Consider the following 19,091-nt stretch of genomic DNA (forward strand, 5'->3'; position numbering starts at 1 on the left):
CTGAGGGACCGCCTCCCTGCCTATGCCCCTAAAAGAGCCCTTTTAATTCAGGGTTCAACAAATCCCAGGCAACATGTTACTGTGGTGCCTAGAAATTTCATCATCCCATCTATTCAGCAGTAATTTTTATTGCCGTGTCTTTTGGCAACCTCTAGTAAAAGTAAGATTATAGATTATTTAATATCAGGATATGTTTTGTTGTATGACATAAAAATGCACTTGCATGAATTTCTTGTCATTTCCCGCTTATGTGATGAATACTCAATAGTGATGGATAAATTTATTTTTTAACAGCTGCTTTGTCTACCAGTTTCAATATTCAGTTAAATGCAGCTTTTTAAAGCAATAATGAAATGATCAGAAACAGGGGTTGACTTAGGTAAGAGTTCAGCTTTCCATTGTGTTGACAACCAGGGCTACCTATTTTTATACTGAAACACTTGAATAAAATGACAAGAAACTGAAGGGCTTAGTGAGGATTTGCTGCAGCAATAATTAGAAAATATGGTATGGAAACACAAAACCCTGAAGGCTGGAAAAGGAGTGCCTCCTGGTTGTTGAGTGGGCTCCTAGAGCCAAAGAAAAACTGTCAAGTTCTATTTAATGTGTTCTTAATACAAGTTTATATACAGAGGATGAAAATAACTGCAACATTCCCAATCCACTTAAATTCCCTGAATTTCATTAGGATTCAGGCTGCAATCTAGGGGGCTAATTTCACTTGTACAGTAACACCCTCTGCAGGATGACTGCATGGTTTGCTGGGGGGGTGGGGCAGGGTTGCAGCTTTCCATAACTTGCAGTGCAGGACAGTTTTCAAGAAGTACTTCTCTACCACATGACTATGAATTGTGATTATTTTGCCATGCCTTGCCATGACCGTTTATGCACTGGGAACTTCACTGCCCCAGCTCCTGTGCAGGAGCACAAATCAGGGGTGGATGAGGAGCACTAGGCCAAATGCTCCCCCGTATGGGTGCAGGAAGAGGTGGGGCAACCTGCCATGACTAAACCTCCAGCCTGCAGCCTGGCATGAAACCTCCAGTGCATAAATGGTCCATGCCATGCCTTGCTCTCTCTCTCTCTCTCTCTCTCTCTCTCTCTCTCTCCCCCCCCCCCCCCCACGCACACACACACACACACACAGTATGTTCTTGGGATTAAATAAGACATATTTGAAGATATTCAAATATTTCAGTACCCACAGAATAGCAAAGCGTAAAGTGCTTTCTATTGTTCATTTTTGTTGCAGAACAGTAGTAATGCCAATTGCTCATGAGTTTGCTCCAGATGTTGTTCTGGTATCGTCTGGTTTTGATGCAGTGGAAGGTCATCCTGCACCTCTTGGAGGGTATAATGTATCAGCAAAATGTAAGTCTTCTTGGACATTTCAATATTTTTGCAGTTTGGTGTGCATATTTACTTGAGTAAGGTTAACCAAAAGGGAAATGTCTGTAGGTCTAATGGGGGTGCACCATCAAGTTACTAAAATATAATGTAGTTATAAGAATATCAGTATTTATTAATAATGCAATTTAAATTTAAAACACCCAAAATGCAATTTAAATTTAAAACACTCTATGCATAGCCTCAGGTAACATCCAATCCTACAAGCATACTAATGTCTCCGTGCCACTGACCAAATACATTTTGGCGTTGCCACCTTTATCAGTGGTCTGGCATACATACAAGTGCAGTATACCAGAAATGTACAATGAATTCTTCGCTCCTTTACACAGACAGAACCTTAACAGACATAAACAATGGACACTGGGTGGACTGTCAGTCACATATGTGGACCGGCGGGCATGATAAAATAAATGGAGGCCTCTAAATTCTCAACAACAGGCCCTAGTGAAGGCTTTTGGAGTTTTCTTGAGAGAATGGAGATAAAAGGCTTCATTCCAAGCATAAAATTGAGTTGGGTATAATATCTTCTACTGATAAAGTGTTTTGTATAGCGGTTAAAGTGTCGGACTAGGATCTGGGAGAACCAGTTTCAAGTCCTCATTTTAGGATGACTTGCATTCAGTCACATATATTTGAGCCTAGTGTGCTTTACAGGCTTACTGTTTTGACATTAAAATAGAAGAATAGAGAACAGTGTTATAAGGTGCTTTAGATTTCCATTGGGGTCGAAAGCAGGATATAAATATAAAAATAAATGGAGAAAAACTTCCTGTGATGCAAGGCATCTTTCATTATTGGTCTGCAGCTTAATGAAAGACTATCTCTGGATCCAACCCATTAACACAGAATATTCTAAATATTTTGTTCTTCAAAATATCATACAGAGCTTTTGCTGTTTCTGACGTTTGACAAGAATATGATTCTGCTATTATTTGTCCTTTTCTTGAGTTCCTGTTTCCCTGTTTTACAGGCTTTGGGTACCTTACAAAACAGCTTATGGGGCTTGCTGGCGGACGGATAGTTTTGGCCCTGGAGGGAGGTCATGACCTGACAGCCATTTGCGATGCATCTGAAGCATGTGTTTCTGCTCTGTTAGGAAACGAGGTATAAAGAAGAAGAAAAGCAGTCAGGATTATTGATTCTTGCAAATTCACAGGGGCACACAGTTCACAGGCTGCCCGCAGTATCATCAATGAGCATAAAAGTTGCTGGCACAATTGATTTATTTAAAAAATCGTTATGTGATGTCTTATCTGCGTGAGAACAGTATTCATAGAACAGTATTTTTGGGGTCAGTTCCAAGAGGACCTAAATATCAATATTTTAGAGCAGTTGTGCTCAACCTTTTTATCACTGGGGGGCCGGTTAACGCTTGACAATTTTACTGAGGCCCGGGGGGGTAGTTTTTTGCTGAGGGATGTTGCCACCGCCTGAGCCCTGCTCCACTTGCTTTCCCGCTGGCACGCCTGACTTCCCGCCACCCACTGGGGGACACTGCCAGCAGCAGCTGCGCAGTGCCATGCCGAGGGGGAGCCCCAGCCATGGCGGCCGCCAGAGAACACCAAAAGTGAGCCGGCGGCAGAGTGGCAGGGCAGCCCCCGAGGCAGCAACCAGGGAGGAGGACGAGGAGGAGCCGTGGCCCGGTACCGACTGATCCACAGACCGCAGGTTGGGGGTAGCTGTTTTACAGCTTCATGCAGTTTTTCGACCTTAACCTTATTTGCAAATATTTTGAGGAACAAAAAGGTCTTGGCTACCATTGTACAAACAAACATCCTGACTAGCTAAGGTCCTTTTGGATTCTAGTCACATAAGAAAGGTCATTGTTTGTAAAGAGAAGGATGACTATTACTGAAGAATTAAAGGGATTTTTAAGACAATAGTAGTCCGTTTTTTTGTCTGAGTAATAGTCAGTTTTTCTGACTTGATCAAGATAGCAAAACCCATCTCCTGTATCTCAGCTAGAATTGTCTTTCCATGGCCCATTATGCATGGCCGCCGAAACGGTGATTTCGGGTCACATGGAAAACACGGAGGGGGAAGACGCGAAGCAAACCGCTTACGCATGGGATGGGACGCAACGGCGACAAAACCCAGAGTAACCGATTATGCACGTGGGTCGCCGCTTCTGGTTGTGCCCTGGTCGCCCGGAAGCTCCGTTTTCTTCCACATTTCACTAACACGGCTTTTTTGGCGGCATGCACCGAATCTGCGGCCAGTTGCAGCCGGCACTGTGCGTTATCGGTGATTTTAGTTGCCACCATTCCATCCCGAATGTGGACCTTCCCCTCCATGCATAATGGGCCCATGCCTGGGAATCAGTAGAAGCTGGAGGGGAAGAGGTAGTGATAATGCAGGAGTGGGGGATCAGCAATGGCTACTGAGGTTACTTCTGAGGAATACCCAGAATGTTATTAGTCTTTTCTAAGAACTGCCAGCATTTCAAATCAAGGACTGGCTTCACTTCAAGGTTTTCCTAGAAATTATCTCATGCCAATAGTGGATTTTTAAAAAATCCCCTACTAGCCACTGGAGTACTGGTAGGCAATGGTCACAGAGGATGGAAGATCTCCCATCTCACAAGAATACAGTAACCCTAATCTAAGCCCCAACTGTTCTCTAAGACATGGTGCAATGACTGTGTTTGCATAATCACTATCCAAAAACTATAGCCACAGCTAGCTTGACCCAGCAGTCAGTTAAAACAGTGGTCCTCAACCCCCGGTTTGGGGACCGGTACTGGTTCGTGGATCAGTTGGTACTGGGCTGCGGCTCTTCCTCGTCCTCCTCCCCAGCTGCTGGCTTGGGAGCTGCCCTGCCACTCTGCTGCCGGCTCACCTTTGGTGCTCTCCAGCGGCCACCATGGCTGGGGCTCCCCCTCGGTGTGGCACTGCACAGCTGCTGCTGGCCGCGCCCCTAGTAGGAAAGCAAGTGGAGCAGGGGCTCAGGCAGCAGCGGCGACATCCCTCGGCAAAAGACTACCCCTCCCCCCCCGGGCCTCAGTAAAATTGTCAATCCTTGACCAGTCCCCGGTGATAAAAAGGTTGGGGACCACTGACTTAAAAGAGGGATTATTCTCCCCACTATTTCATATCATTCCAGAGGCACCTGCTTCTGAAAGTGTTGTTGTAGTAGCCTGCTGTAGAAACGAGACCTCATAGACCCCCAAAACACTTGCCCTAGAATTATCTGTCTTATATTAAGTGAAAAAAATCTGCACAACTCTTAAGGACTATGAGCATGATTTGTTTCATGTACATTTGTGATTCTGTGGGTACCCACTGTGATCCATTACATGTGTGCCTAAAAGATGCACTGTATGGCCAGTGTAGTGTTGGCCATGGATGGAGATAATCGGTGGATGTGGTACAGAGGGGGAGTTGATAGACGTTACCTTAAAAAGAAAACCGCCCCAGTTGAAGGGAAATTATGTTCATAAATACAAAAAGGTACATTCATTGTTGAAACAATTTGACTATACCATTTTTAAAACCTATTACTGGGACTTACGTTGGGTTTTACTCTTTCAGCTTGATCCTCTTCCTGAAAAGGTATTACAGCAAAGGGCAAATACCAATGCAGTGCGTTCCATTGAAAAAGTCATTGAAATACACAGTGAGTGGTTTTGTTCTGGTTGTTTTTTTTTTAATTCTTCATTTAATTTCTGAATTGTTATTTTAAAAAGTGACATTTTTATAACACAGTTTTCTACAGTTTACAAGTTAAATGATTAATCATTTCAAACTTATACTGACCGGGGATGTGCACCAGAAAAAAATTGGTACTTTTTGGATTTGAGTTTGCCTTATTTGGTAAATTCATTTGCGTTTGGTTGATCCAAGAAACTCAAACCGATTTAGCTGAATCAGCTGATTGTGCTGTGGAGAGAAGCCTTTCCAGGGATCAGCTGTTTGTTGGCTCTGACCTAGGTCCCTTTAAATGCTTCCAACCAACCTTCCATGGCCTGAGCTGTGCAAGATGGGCAGCAGACAGCTTGGGGTCTGCTGAACTGGCCCCAGCAGGATCAGGGAGGCTGAGTGTGAGGCTGACATGTCAGCTTCATGACCACTCACCCCAGTCTTGGTCTTCAGCCAAGCTCCACACCCACCCACCCAATCGCAGCCTGTAGCCGACCTCAGCATCACTTCCCCTGATGCCAGCTCCAATAGGATCAGGTTTGAACTGCACACAGCCCAACAGCCAGCTGATCCCCGGAGAGGCTTCTCACCAGCCCTCCAGACTCTACCCCACACCCCACACAGCCTCTCCTTGAATCAGCTGGCTGTCAGGATACACAGGAGGGGGGTTGGTTCCAACTTCCCATACAGCCTGACAGCCAGCACCAGCTTGCTGTAAAGCTGGAATGGCTTCTAGCTTCAGTCCCTTTCGCTTCCGTCCCTTGGAAAAGGTGGGAGCAAAAGGGAGGGTTTAAATAAGTAGCAACAGTAGGGTAGACAGTACAAAAGTTATACAAAAAAGAGAATCCCATGTAATAGACCAGAGTCAATATAATAACTATGAACTAAAGTCTATAACTTCTGTTTATATAAAGTGCTTGAAGAGAATAATTCAAAATGAAAATCAAGACTTATTTGCCTGGAGAATCTTTGCTTTTAATAGAAAAGAAATTGCAGAAATTTCAATCAAGTGACCTTCCTCAGTGCAATTATTTTTCACCACATTCAAAACCTTTGTATGAAATAACATTAACAGCAACTTCAGAATCTCAGTGTCCCAAAAGAATGGATTCTCATGTGATTATGCCTTGATTTTCATTTTGAATAAGACTCTTCTTGCAAGATATGGTTGGTTGGTTGGTAGGTAGGTAGGTAGGTAGGCAGGTAGGTAGGTAGGTAGGTAAGTATGCTGCCCTCCCTTTTTGCTCAGGGAGGTTTACATAGAACATAATTCATGACATCGAGTCATATAAATTGACATTCTCTATAATTTCATTTGTTATTATTATATTGACTCTGGGATTTTCTTATATAATAGTTTAAATGACAAGCAGCCATTTCAGGGCTCCTCCCTCCTCCTCCTTCCAAAGGGAGGGAAGTGAAAAGGAGCACTGGAGTGGCTCCTTGAAAAAGGGGGAAGCAAAAGGGAGGGTTTAAATTGCTGACAGCCATTTAAACTGAACTGTTGATTGACAGGCTGGTCAGGCTGGCTTTTCAGTTTAAATAGCCAGTCGAATCAGCTGAATCGCCTGAATTGATTCAGGCTTCTCTGATTTGGCTCATTTAAACTAATAGGGATTGAAATTTGGCTTGGATAATTCTGAAAAAAACCTGAATCAACATTGATTCAAGTTTTTTCAGGTCAATCTAAATTAAATTGCACATTCTGAATACAGACTGTATTAGTAAGAGCATCTCAGGAAAAGAAGCTATGTAAAACATTTGTTTAAAAATTAATATAAAAATGAACTATAAAACCCCCCCACAAAACCCAAAGTCAGAAAATGAACCAAAAGAGATTATGTGAAGGAAATAAACAGGGTTAGATCCAAGTATCTGCAAATGAAACCAGTTTTTCCTGCCTTCTCCTAGCAATTTCCTGTGCACTTGAAAATCCACTACTAAAAGTTTAGGGATTTTGTAGATAAAAATATAGGAGCTGATGGAGCTGCAACAAGAAAAGAGTATTTTTTGGTCAAACAGCGAAAGCTCCTAAAAGAGTAAAACCTTCAACAGTACAGAATGACCAGTTTTGGTTAATCCACATTCCTGCTATATTTCAGTTTGAATTACCCTTTGCCACATCTTATAGTGCTCCAGGATGTTCCTGGACCCTTCTCAAAAGTTTACTGGCAGGAAAGGCACTGAAATTGCTTCTGCAAACTCACTTGGTTTATGTTTGCTGACACTAGGTTAGGAAATTCCTGGTGATTTTAGGGTATATTCTCAGGAAGGACTTCAGAAGGGATATTACAGCATAGAGGCTCCCCTCCAAAGCAGCAATTTCCCCCAAGGGAACCAATGGGGATTGTTAACCGCATGCTCCATATTCTTTTCATATGAAGATTAAAGTGCACATTTTGATGGGATTACATTGAACAGTTTAGAAGTGTTAATTCTGAATACAGGAGCACTCAGGTAAGTGTAGAACTAAAATGTGGGGTGTAATGGGGTGGCGTAGCTGAGGCTTGGGAAATTCCTGGAGTTTTGGGGGCACAGCCTAGGGAGGAGAGGGAGCTTAGCAGAGATGTAATTCCAATAGAATGTGCTTTCTCAACCAGGGCTTCATGAAGGTCCTGGAAGGGTTTCCCAAATGAATGGGAGTTAATTAATATTTATTTATTTATTTATTTATTTATTTAAATTGGCCAGACATTTATCAGATCACCTGCCCCCCCCCCAATGGCCAATGATGGGCCTGCAGGGGTGGGAAGGGGAGGGGCCTTGGGTAAGCATGTATACAGATATACTTCCCAACCATATTTTGCACAATTGAGCCACTTCTGTGGTTTCTCGAAGCTCAAAGAACATTTCAGGGGCTTCTCAATGGTAAAAATGTTGAGAAAGGCTGCCAGATTCTACCCTCCAAAGCTGCCATTTCCTCCAGGGAAACTGATCTTTGTTGCCTGGAGAACAGTTGTAATTCCCCAGACCTCCACATGCAACCAGCTTGGTAACCTTGGGCTAGTCACAGTTCTCTTAGGACTGTTCTCACAGAGCAGTCCTCTCAAATCATTCTCAGTCCCACCTACCTCACAGGGTATCTGCTGTGGGGAAAGGAAAGAAAAGGTTATTTAAAACTGCCGTGGCACTCCTTCAAGCATTAAAAACTGGAGTATAAAATCCAGCTCTTCTTCTAAAAATTTATTGTTGGTTAGATATTAATACCTTGCTTTTCTCCACCAAAGGAAACACAAAGAACCTTAGGAGAACATTGTTCTCTTCCATTTTATCCTCACAACAGCAGCACCATAAGAGAGACCGAGTGACTGGCTTCCATGGCACAGCTGAGATTTCAGCTGGGGTCTCCCAGATCTTAATCTAACAATCCAAACACCCCATCCCATTCTCTGCGGTTTTTAGTATGGCCTCACATGATGGATCAATTTTTTGAAATGAGCTGAGCCTCCTGAAAGCTTATGCTAGCGTAATATTTTTAAATCGTAAGGTGGCTTTTGACTTCAGTTGTTCTTTGCGGCTGAAACAGAGAGAAAGGTTCTGTAGATTTTCCCTTTCTTTCCTTCCTTACTGAGTGCTCTCCTTAGTGTCTTTTTTCCAAACATACCTTTCCCCAGAGCTCACTTTTGTCAAAGCTGCTGACCAATTCAGCAGGTGTCTGGCCTGCTGAATAATCAGGTCAATCCCTCCAACCAAAATGAAGTTATGAGTAGTATTGCCAGCCTCCTGGCAATTCCCTGGGATGACAGTGGATTTCCAGATGACAGAGATCAGTTCCTCTGGAGAAAATGGCAGCTTTGGAGGATAGAGTTTATTATTATTATTATTATTATTATTATTATTATTATTATTATTATTATTATTATTATTATTATTATTATTATTATTATTATTATTATATTTTTATTATACTTTTATTATATTTTTATACCGCCGCTACCATAACTGGCTCGCGGCGGTTAACAGAATAGAAACATCCATACAATTTAAAATCACCATAAAACAATTAAAACAGTTTACAACACATGGCAAATGGCCGTGACCTAATATGATCATCCTTCCTATTCCAGACATCGGTCAGTGTAGATGAAATAGTAACTGAAAGCATAACATAAGCTGGAATAAAACTGACTAGAGGATGGAATTAGGCCCCTCAACAGTCTAGCACTGCAGTTCAATAGGGCCTTAGGAGGGGGCGGGACCCGATCGAAAGCAGCTGAGTTTATACCGTGCTTGAGATCCCTCTGTGGTCTGCACCCCAAAATATCCAGGAATTTCCCAACCTGTAGTTCGCAACCTAGTTGGGAATCTGTATAATTGATTGTTTTCCTAGCATGACTAACAGTACACTCCTCCACCAGGCATTTGGTCGAGGTCCACCCAAACCATGGCTTCCAATTGGCCCTTAAACCCCGCCCCCCACTACAACTGTCACTAATCAGCCTAACCCACTGGGTTGAGCTGAGGCTCAAGAGTTGAGCTGAGGCTCCTTTGCATCATATTATTATTACTGTTATGTTGGGGGTTATTGTTGTTGTAGTGTTATTGTTATTGCTATTATCAAATGTGTTACCTCATGTTATCTGTATCTATTTCCTGTTCCCTGTAAACCGCCCTGAGCCTTCGGGGGAGGGCAGTATATAAATATAAATAATAAATATAAATAATAAATATGAATATAAATATAAATATAAAACTCTTTCTTGGGAGTAAGTCTCACTGCATTTGGTTTTGAGCAGACCTACACAGAATGGTAGTACCAGGCTTGTTGTAATGTAGATTCTTATCTATTCTGAAATAGCAGTGATTGCAGTGCCAATACATCTACTTGTATTTTTCTTTTAGGTAAGTACTGGCATTCACTCCAACGTTATTCCTCGACAGTTGGCTACTCTTTGATAGAGGCACAAACGTGTGAGAATGAAGAAGCAGAAACCGTAACTGCTATGGCATCATTGTCTGTGGGAGTCAATCCGCCCCCTGACAAAAAGTGAGTTCTCTTTCTTTTCTTCCTCTCCAACTCCAAGTCAGACAGTGATATTTTAGACAGGACAGGGAAGATAACTCTGCCAGTGTACTTGTAACTAATTAGTCCTCCAGTGCGGTGGTCCCCAACCACTGGGCCACGGCCCGGTGCCAGGTCGCGAAGGCCCTGGAACCGGGCCGTGGCTCCCTCTCCCTCTCCCCGCCCCCCCCCCCGCAGTAAGAAACTTCCCAGGCTGCAAGCTTGCGGCCCGGCAAGCTTCTTACTGTGGGAGGGGGGGGAGAGGCAAACAGGGCCGCGGACGCGCAAAAAACGCGAATGCGCGGCAGTTTCACACATGCACATTTTCGGCTGTGCGCGGCCACGCATGCGCAGCATGCGCAGCCAGGCAATCTCCCTCCCTGCTGCCGCCGGTCCCCAGCTTGAAAAAGGTTGGGGACCACTGTTCCAGTGGATTAAAGAAAAAGAGAAAGCGATGCACGGAAATTTCAGAAGAGAAAAACAAAAGAGAGTAAAGGCCTTAAATGCAAAATTTAAGCATAAAAGAACAGCTAACTGTATTCAACTTAGAAAAAGAAAATCAGTAAAATTATAATACATTTGCAATTTTCAAATGCTTAAAAGGCCTGCACTGTTGTTCAGGAGAGACATGGGTCTTCAGCCATGTTTACTTTGGGCAATTTAAGTCATCTTAAAGGTTTTTAAGGGCAATTTTACACCAGCAGTGATACTCTGGGCCATTGGCAGTGTGTTGTGGCAGAGCTGCATGCTCCACTGCCTTCTGTGCCCTCATGGGGGACACATTTCAGCAGCAGACCCAGTCCACCACTTTCTGCGCCTATGCAAGGGGACACATTTTAGCAGGGGACTCGGTCCACCATGAATTTGTGCATCCCTAGGGATGCAGCATGAGCCTCTTGTGGCGTAGAGTGGTAAGGCAACAGACATGCAGTCTGAAGCTCTGACCATGAGGCTGGGAGTTCGATCCCAGCAGCCGGCTCAAGGTTGACTCAGCCTTCCATCCTTCCGAGGTCGGTAACATGAGTACCCAGCTTGCTGGGGGGTAAACGGTAATGACTAGGGAAGGCACTGGCAAACCACCCCGTATTGAGTCTGCCATGAAAACGCTGGAGGGCGTTACCCCAAGGGCACCCGGTGCTTTCACAGGGGATACCTTTACCTTTAGGGATGCAGCTGGGGCAGAATGATTCTACCGTGTTTAGGGACAGGGGGATGGTGGTGCAGGAAGGTAGGATCTTCTTCTCCTCCTCCTCCACCACCTGTGCAGAATCAGCTAAGTATGGCTAATCAGGATATTCTCAGGAGAAAGCATATTCTTACATTGCTAAGGTATGCTCCAACAGCCTGGACATCTGTTTTAGCATCTTGATATTTTCTGTGGCCTATGTAATTAGAAGCACAGAAGAATTCAATTTGCTTTTTTCAAGGCTGAGCATTTATTCACATAATAATACTGAATATGGGGAGGGGTAGGTGACACCTGGAAATTAGACTGATTGACAATTCACTTTGGTTCTGAGGGCCAAACATTGTTCCAGATGGTCTTAAGCAATTGCATGGCATGTAAATAGCATTTAGTGGATATTCATAGATAGGTAGTAGAAAATGCAGTTTGCAGCCAATCAGTCATGAATGGAACAAGTTGACCAAAGGGATCTATGTCCCCTCTCCATTTTTCACCACATCCCATTATGTACTTGAAAAGTCACACTTGATGGAGAAGGGCATTGGCAGAAATCGCCTTTTCACGATCCTGCATGAGCTCTTCCACAGACAGAACAAGAACTTGTGCCAGTCTACCTACTTTTTGTGGCCCCCATGGTGCGTCCAAGAATTCCCTCAGGAGTAGCTTATGGGGGAATGCAGGGGGCTACAGTGAGAAAAGGTAAAGGTACCCAAATTCATTCTCCTTGCAGTTGATTGTATCCAGTCCTATAAGAAGTATACCAGATCAGCGCATGGCCTTTGTCTAGTGATGGGTGAGCTCTACACCGCACTGCATACAAGAAAAAATTATTGTTAGATTGATGGGGAGAACTTGGGGGCACCCACCCAAAATTTCCCCTTTCCTGTGGATAGATGGATGCAACATTGAATCCCTGTCCTCTCAACTACCTTCAGGCCCCACTATATTACTTCCCAGGAGCCAGGGAATGAAGATGTTGGAGTGAAGGCCAGGTTCAAGTGGGCGGGAGAATTCTTGGGCTCATATAGACCAGAAATAGAGAAGTTGTGAGGCTTGCTTCACTTTGAATTCTTTATGAATTACCAAAGCTCGTACTTCAAGTCAAAGAAGTCAAGAAGCCTCTCCGTCTGTGACACTCTCACTCTTTGCTTCTACTCAGGCCAAATGCCTCTTTTTTTCCTTTTCTTTTACAGGCCAGATGAGGAACCTATGGAGCAGGACCCTCCACTGTAGCACTCATTTTCTGGGCTGGAGTTCTCCTCTTTGTTCGTCTTTGTCTTGGAGCTCTGCAAGGAAGTTGTCCCTTGTAAACTCCTGCATCTGGTCATGGTTTACTTCCAGACTACGGAAAGGCAGCCATGCATGAAAGAAAGCAAAAGTTCTCCATATCTGTACAGAATAATGCTTAGAGAAAAGGAAAAGATGCAGGTGAAGAGCAGAAATAATTAAGGACGTGGGCACTGAGCATTCTTCCTCCTTCCCAAAGGGGAGCCATAAGAGGCAAGAGATCAGTGGAGTATTTTGGCAGAACTGCCGACGTTTTTTAAGGAAGCCAATTTTCACACAGACATGACAACTTTCTTTTGAAACTGGTGCTTAAAATTTGATTACCCTCTGTTTCAGACCACTCAACCCATATTGGAAGTTTTTAAGTTTTTAAGTTTTTGTTTCTTTTTTAATTTTGTGGCTTTTGCCTCTCTGTGATTCAGACATTCTCTTCGAAACCCGAACTATATGAGTTTTTTTTTTCATATGAAGGGTGAAAAGAGAACAGAATTTTTATATATATATATATATAGATAGATAGATCTGTCCGAGCAGACTAAAAGCGTGGCAAGGAAGAACATTAAACTAGGGAAGTAGCCCAGAAAGGGGATCGGCTTTAAATATCTCCAAAGCCACCTTGAAGAGTTTGTTGTGCCTTTAAATACAGATTGGATTGATTTGGGGCAACTGTGTGTCCCCCCCCCCCCTTGATGCTTTGAGGAACAATGCCTTAAAAAAAAAAAACAGAACTCCACAGCAGTTGCTCCGGCAGGGTAGGCGAAGAACTGCAATCGGCAAACCAGGCTCTCGGATTTGTGCTAGCATGATTGCGTAAGCATAAGCAACAAGTAGAGGCCAGAGCGTCTCTAAAAAAAGTTTGGATTTTGTTCTTTGTTTTGGTTTATTGCAGTTTAAAATGATATTAAGGTAGTTGCCAGTAAAGTGGCAAATACTGTTGGGGTTCTAAAATACAACAGTTGGGGGGTTTTTTTTTTGAGGGGGGGGTTGTTAATGGAAAAACCTCCAGTGTTTTCTCCTACCCATTATGTATAACCATTTAAACTATCGATTTGGTTGTAAAAGCATGCAACAGACTCAACTGCGACTTAAAAACGACGGGAATGCTTTTCATTAAAAGCAAGTAGCATGAGAATATTGCTTAATATTTTAGCTATAGATGTATAAATGTATATCTATAATGTATATTCCAAATATATTCCGAGCTTAGAAGATATGACTCATACAAATTTTGATTAAGTATTTATAATGCATTTATAAGAAAATATATAAATAAATGCAGATTACAATGGTAGCCATTGGAAGGTCCCTTGCAGAAGACTTATTTGTGGACTGGAATGTAAGGGTTTTTATCAAAAAAAGGAATCTAGTTTGAAACGTGACCATTTTCAGACTATAGTTTGGAATGTTTTCAGAATGCCAACATTTTAGCCACTGGGCAACTACCCTAAGCATTAGTATGTTTTAATTTAAGATTCTTAACTTTGATCCTTTTTTTTTTTTTAACAAAATGATTTTTCTACAACTTTGTTGTTTGCTTCATTTGATATTTGTCCTTCTCATGACATTTCAGTTCTGCTTTCCATTTGACAGCCGTTTCCAAACATTGTCTGAACCTGTGCCATCTTTCGTTGCACATTGCGGAAGGGGGAGATGGTGTTTGCATTTGGGGTTTTTTCTACTGTCCGCCATTTTCACGCTCATGCGGAGTGGTTGTGGGTTGCGGGGCTTCGCTTTTGGAAAGCCCCTTTTTTTCAAGAAAGAAAGGAAATCGAAGCTCTTTGTTGTATCGGGAAACACTGTATATTTCCCCCACTTTTTCAGTCATACTTGGTATGATATATCAAAGAAAATATGGAGTGTTCTTACCTTACGACATGTTAGTATTACCAAGAGTGATGTATCATAGATCCTCGCTATAGGCTGTGGCAAGATTTATTAAAGGCATTAATAATTTAAGGGACCGCATGGATGGCCTGCCAGACTGTCAGTGCAGTTTAACACTAGTGCAAACGCTCAGAGCATTTCTTGAGCATAAGTTCTCTGGAAAGACTATTTCACAGTGAATCATAGTAATAACAATAATTTGCAGGCTGGGGAAGTGCCGATGCCGGCCGCCACATCCTTCCTCCTTTTGCCTTGTGTGTGAGGGGGATGTCCCTCAAAACAAATAACTTGTCTTTTTGCAGTGAAGCTTGTTGGCCAGAAGAGGCTGAAATAGTGTATTCTTTCTGAAGCAGTGCCCGCTTCCTCCTTTGAATAACTGGAGGTATCTTAGAAGCCTCTCTTCCCCCTTTTTAATCTGAGTTATAATAATTGACAGGGTCACTTTGTGGTGATTTTCGTTGGTTTGTTCTGGAAAGAAAGAAATTCATTCCATGGAGAGCAGAGTGGTGAGAGCGAAAACCGAAAACAAATCTGAGCGCACACAGGATAGAGTTTTAAGACTGAGATATAATTTTTAAAGCATACACTACAATATTTGAGTTCTTTAACTAATCCAAGTACATTCAAATTGATGACTATTTTTTGGCATTAAAACTGCCAAGAGCATACTCTGAGAGTATAGTTTGACAGTAAAGATTAAAAACAAAAAAATCGTATATATTTTGTAAAATGACTGCCTTGCTGCTGTGATCTGAAAAAGATTTTTGTTGTGGAATCACTTGATTTCGTGTTTTGTTGATCGACTCCTTCAACCGCTAACTGTAATGCAAACATTTCAGCCTAAAATATGTTTTGATTTCAACTGCACGTTGTCAAAATGTGTACTTTTCTGCATTGCAAGAAATGATTGATACGCAGCTCCGTGGTGTTGAGACAACAGTTTGGACTTGTCAGTCATAACTTCCAAGCTTTCCCAGTAGCCACTTTTAAGGTTTTTCATCTGTCTCTTTCAAAGCATGTTGCTACATCACTGTCCGTCCCAGAAGCCAAAACTCTTGACAAACATCTTGTTTAAAACGGTAGTTGTATAATCCCCTACAAAGATGGGGTCTGGGTTTCCCTCTGCAGTTTACATGCAAATGGAAAAGGGAACATTAGCCTCATGGGATTTGAGGAAGGTACCACTGTAGCCTTGATTTCTTTTCTACAAGTTTACTTACTATGGACCTGACGGGAATGCTTAATGAGCTCTGCGTCCAAGCTGGTTTCGGTACTGTACCTTTCATTCCCACATTTTTGTATACAACAATATGAGGTAACTCAGTTCCACCAGCAAGATACTAGTGGATGTTTTCACTAATCCAGCTTCCAAAATACTTGGGTGGCATAATATAAATTTTCTTTTGTAGCAATTGAGAAAAAGAAGGAACATCTTAAAGCTATATTACCCAGAAGTGACTCCTAGGTTGTAGTACACAAGTACTAACGATCAAGTATTCGGTTGTGTTTTACTTTCTATACACGGACATTCCTTTTTATTAGTCATGTACTCATTCCATTCTTCCTTTTGTAAACTTTCTGGGCCCACGTTTTATGGGCGTTGATATATATAAATATATATAAAATATATATGAATATATTTTTTTAAGTTTCCTACACCTTGAAGTTGCATGGTCTCTTAGGTTGGCATGTCTTTATATTGTATACAGATTTTGCACGCCACACTTGGCAGCTTTGGAGAGAAAAAGAATTTCCCCCTCTGGTGGGATTAGCAGGTGTAAAAAAAAAAAAAAGATGGAAACATGATGCGTCATGTAGATTGATCAACAATGAAGAGCATGGAGGGGGAAGGCAGTTTGTCTTACTGAACTTATTAAGGACCTGTGCTTTTTATTGTAAAAAAAAGAAAATTAAAAGGACTACTTAAACACTTGTCATTTTAAGAAAAGAAAAAAAAAGATATCTAGCACTTGTGACAAACCAACAGTAGAGTTTATTGTATTTATGTAGAAATAATGTTCCAGGAGAAACTACTACGCAGAAACACCCAAGTAAACTGCCTGTGTCATTTTTTTTGTTTTGTTTTTTAAAGAGGGTAAGAGGGGGGAAGGAGTTTGGTTTTTGTTTTTCCTGTAGGCATGAAAGGGATAAGGCAGGCACAAACCTATGCCAACCTTTTTCTTTTTCTTCTTCTGTTTTTTTTTTTTTTTGGTAATCTCAGATGAACATGACAAGGACTTGAAGAGCAAACTCTTCAGCACAGCTGTGTTAACGTGTTTTTTTAATTTCTTGGAATGACGTATGAATAGATTTCAGTTTTAAGCAGTGACGTACTGTACAAACACTGTGGTTTCAAACACAACTTTATATCAGCAGGAAAATGAAGTTTCTTCATAGTGATAGTTGAGTGTGGGGGTCCTCCCAACTTCACCTTGTCTTTGATATTGATTAAAAAGGATCTGAGAGAGAGAGAAAACGAGTGAATGAATGTACGAATGAATGAATTTAACACTTCTGGTGCTCTACATTGGAGGCGCTATATAGTTTTTCAACAGATATATATATATATTATATATATGGGCTGTATATATATATATATATATATATATATACACACACACACATATATATATATATATGGGCTGAGAAACTATTCACCCAGGAGCTTATTACAGATATGTAGTACCAAAAGTTGTAACTCTATTATAGTCTGCTTTATACCTATACATGCTCAGTATGTTGTCACCATTGGTAGCAGCTACCAGTTTATTCTGTAATTTAGACGGTTTCATTCTTAACTGTATGAACCCTTTAAGTGATGCTAGCATATTGTTTGTACTTAAATTTACTGATGACCTTTTTTTTCCTTTACTTGGTGGAGTTGAAAGTTTTGTTACTTAGCCTTCTCACTTTCCTGTTTTTGTTGTTTTGTTTTCATTTGTTTTTTACCGGCCAATGGTGTCTTTCTCTGATAATACCAACTTCAACTTCAACTTTAATAGAAGTCCAGTATTTTGTACCACATTATGACAACTTGTTATTCTTGTGGTGTAAATAAAAAGTGAAAAGAAACTGTACCATCTCTGTTGTTGATCTTCATATCTGTTCTTTTTTATTGTTTGGCTTACTCTTGTATACCTATGCCATAAAATTACTTATTACTTTCTATGCTTCTTTTTAGATATCTTGAGGGTATTTCTTTTTGCAGATAAACCTTTGTTAAAGAAGAAAGCATTGAATTTGATCCAGCTATAAGTTTCTGCTAAGAGAAGCAGGTGGATTTTTGCTGACTTCCTTCTTCCACTTCAAGTTCACTCCTTGTACTGACCTCTCCCTCCCCTCCAGTTTGCTGAAAGCCATATTTAGGTGGAGCCCTTTGGGAAAGGGGAGAAAGTCCCTCCCTGTTGATGGAAGTCCACCCCATTGATTCCATCCTATCATTTCCAATACCTGGTTCTCATGAATGTGTACAACCTGTAACTAGGTTGTATCACTCCAGTGGAGTTGGAGGATGGTGGGCTTATATGATTATATATGCTAGATATCAGAGAAGAGATGCACACCTAGCCACCTTTATGACATGCTGTGTATTTCCAGGGCATGTTCTGCATGGAGTCAAGGTCAGGTCTACCTGCAGCCTGGATAGTCTAGTGGCTTAAGTGAGGTATTGTGCTACATTGGATTAAAGTTTCACACTTCACACAGTTATTATGCACAACAGATATTACTATATTCCAGGAAAGTGCTCAGCCTTGCTGGCATTCCCATACCAGGCAAGATGACACTTAAAATGTGTGCCAGATACATGTATAATGTATAGCAGTAGTACAAATAAGCAAATAAGAATCCGGTTAATACCTTCACTACAACTCTAGTGAGCAAACTGAACTGTCTAGAAGAAGAGTTGGTTCTTATCTGCCGCTTTTCTCTACCCGAAGGAGGCTCAAAGCAGCTTACAGTCGTCTTCCCATTCCTCTCCCCACAACAGACACCCTGTGAGGGAAGTGAGGCTGAGAGAGCCCTGATATTACTGCTCGGTCAGAACAGCTTGATCAGTGCTGTGTTGAGCCCAAGATCACCCAGCTGGCTGCATGTGGGGGAGTGCAGAATCGAACCCGGCTCGCCAGATTAGAAGTCCACACTCCTAACAACTACACTAAACTGGCTATCTATATTGTCTGCCAAATACACAAATGCCTAAGTGGCTGAAATAGTGGTAGTATATATGCTTTGGAGGGAAAGAATAAATAAAGTTCAAAAATTCTGTTACCCCAAGAACTGTTACCCCACTTTGACTCAGGGCCATGATGCCAAGAGGCAGGCAAGAGTTAATCTTGGATTTCATCCAAGAATCATGATCCAGCAATAAGGAGAAAGCAAGTGAAATAAAATACATGTCCTAAATTGGGTAACTAGGTACCTGTGGAAATGATGCAAACGCTCTGTTCTAGGACTTGGCTCTAAAGATCATATCACCTGTGATTAGGACAGGAGATGCTGATGTGTTTTGTGTCTAATCCAGGAATGCAGCTTAGTGCACCATCTGATGAGTTACTATTTTGGAGCAATGTTTGAATCAGTGCCACCTTTTAGGACCAGAAAAGTCTGATTAAGCAGAATTAAACTTCGTTAGCCTTAAAGGTACCATTGAAGTCAAACTTTGTTCTTTTGATTCAGACCAACA

The 19,091-nt window shown here is 41.8% G+C and overlaps 1 protein-coding gene across 7 annotated transcripts in view; it reads left to right on the top strand.

Annotated features, from left to right (window-relative positions):
- Window positions 1–17,484, top strand: part of HDAC4 (histone deacetylase 4) — a 172,294-nt gene extending 154,810 nt beyond the window's left edge. For all 7 annotated transcript variants that reach the window (XM_077313311.1, XM_077313338.1, XM_077313330.1 and 4 more), the window contains 5 exons: window positions 1,253–1,371; window positions 2,381–2,514; window positions 4,941–5,025; window positions 9,891–10,035; window positions 12,430–17,484. In XM_077313311.1, coding sequence (XP_077169426.1) covers window positions 1,253–1,371; window positions 2,381–2,514; window positions 4,941–5,025; window positions 9,891–10,035; window positions 12,430–12,469 — 523 coding nt within the window. In that variant the 3' untranslated portion in view covers window positions 12,470–17,484. The remainder of the gene's footprint in view (window positions 1–1,252; window positions 1,372–2,380; window positions 2,515–4,940; window positions 5,026–9,890; window positions 10,036–12,429) is intronic.
- The last annotated feature ends 1,607 nt before the right edge of the window (window positions 17,485–19,091 follow it).

Source organism: Paroedura picta, chromosome 1 (assembly GCF_049243985.1).
Source record: "Paroedura picta isolate Pp20150507F chromosome 1, Ppicta_v3.0, whole genome shotgun sequence".
NCBI classification, from domain to species: Eukaryota; Metazoa; Chordata; class Lepidosauria; order Squamata; family Gekkonidae; genus Paroedura; species Paroedura picta.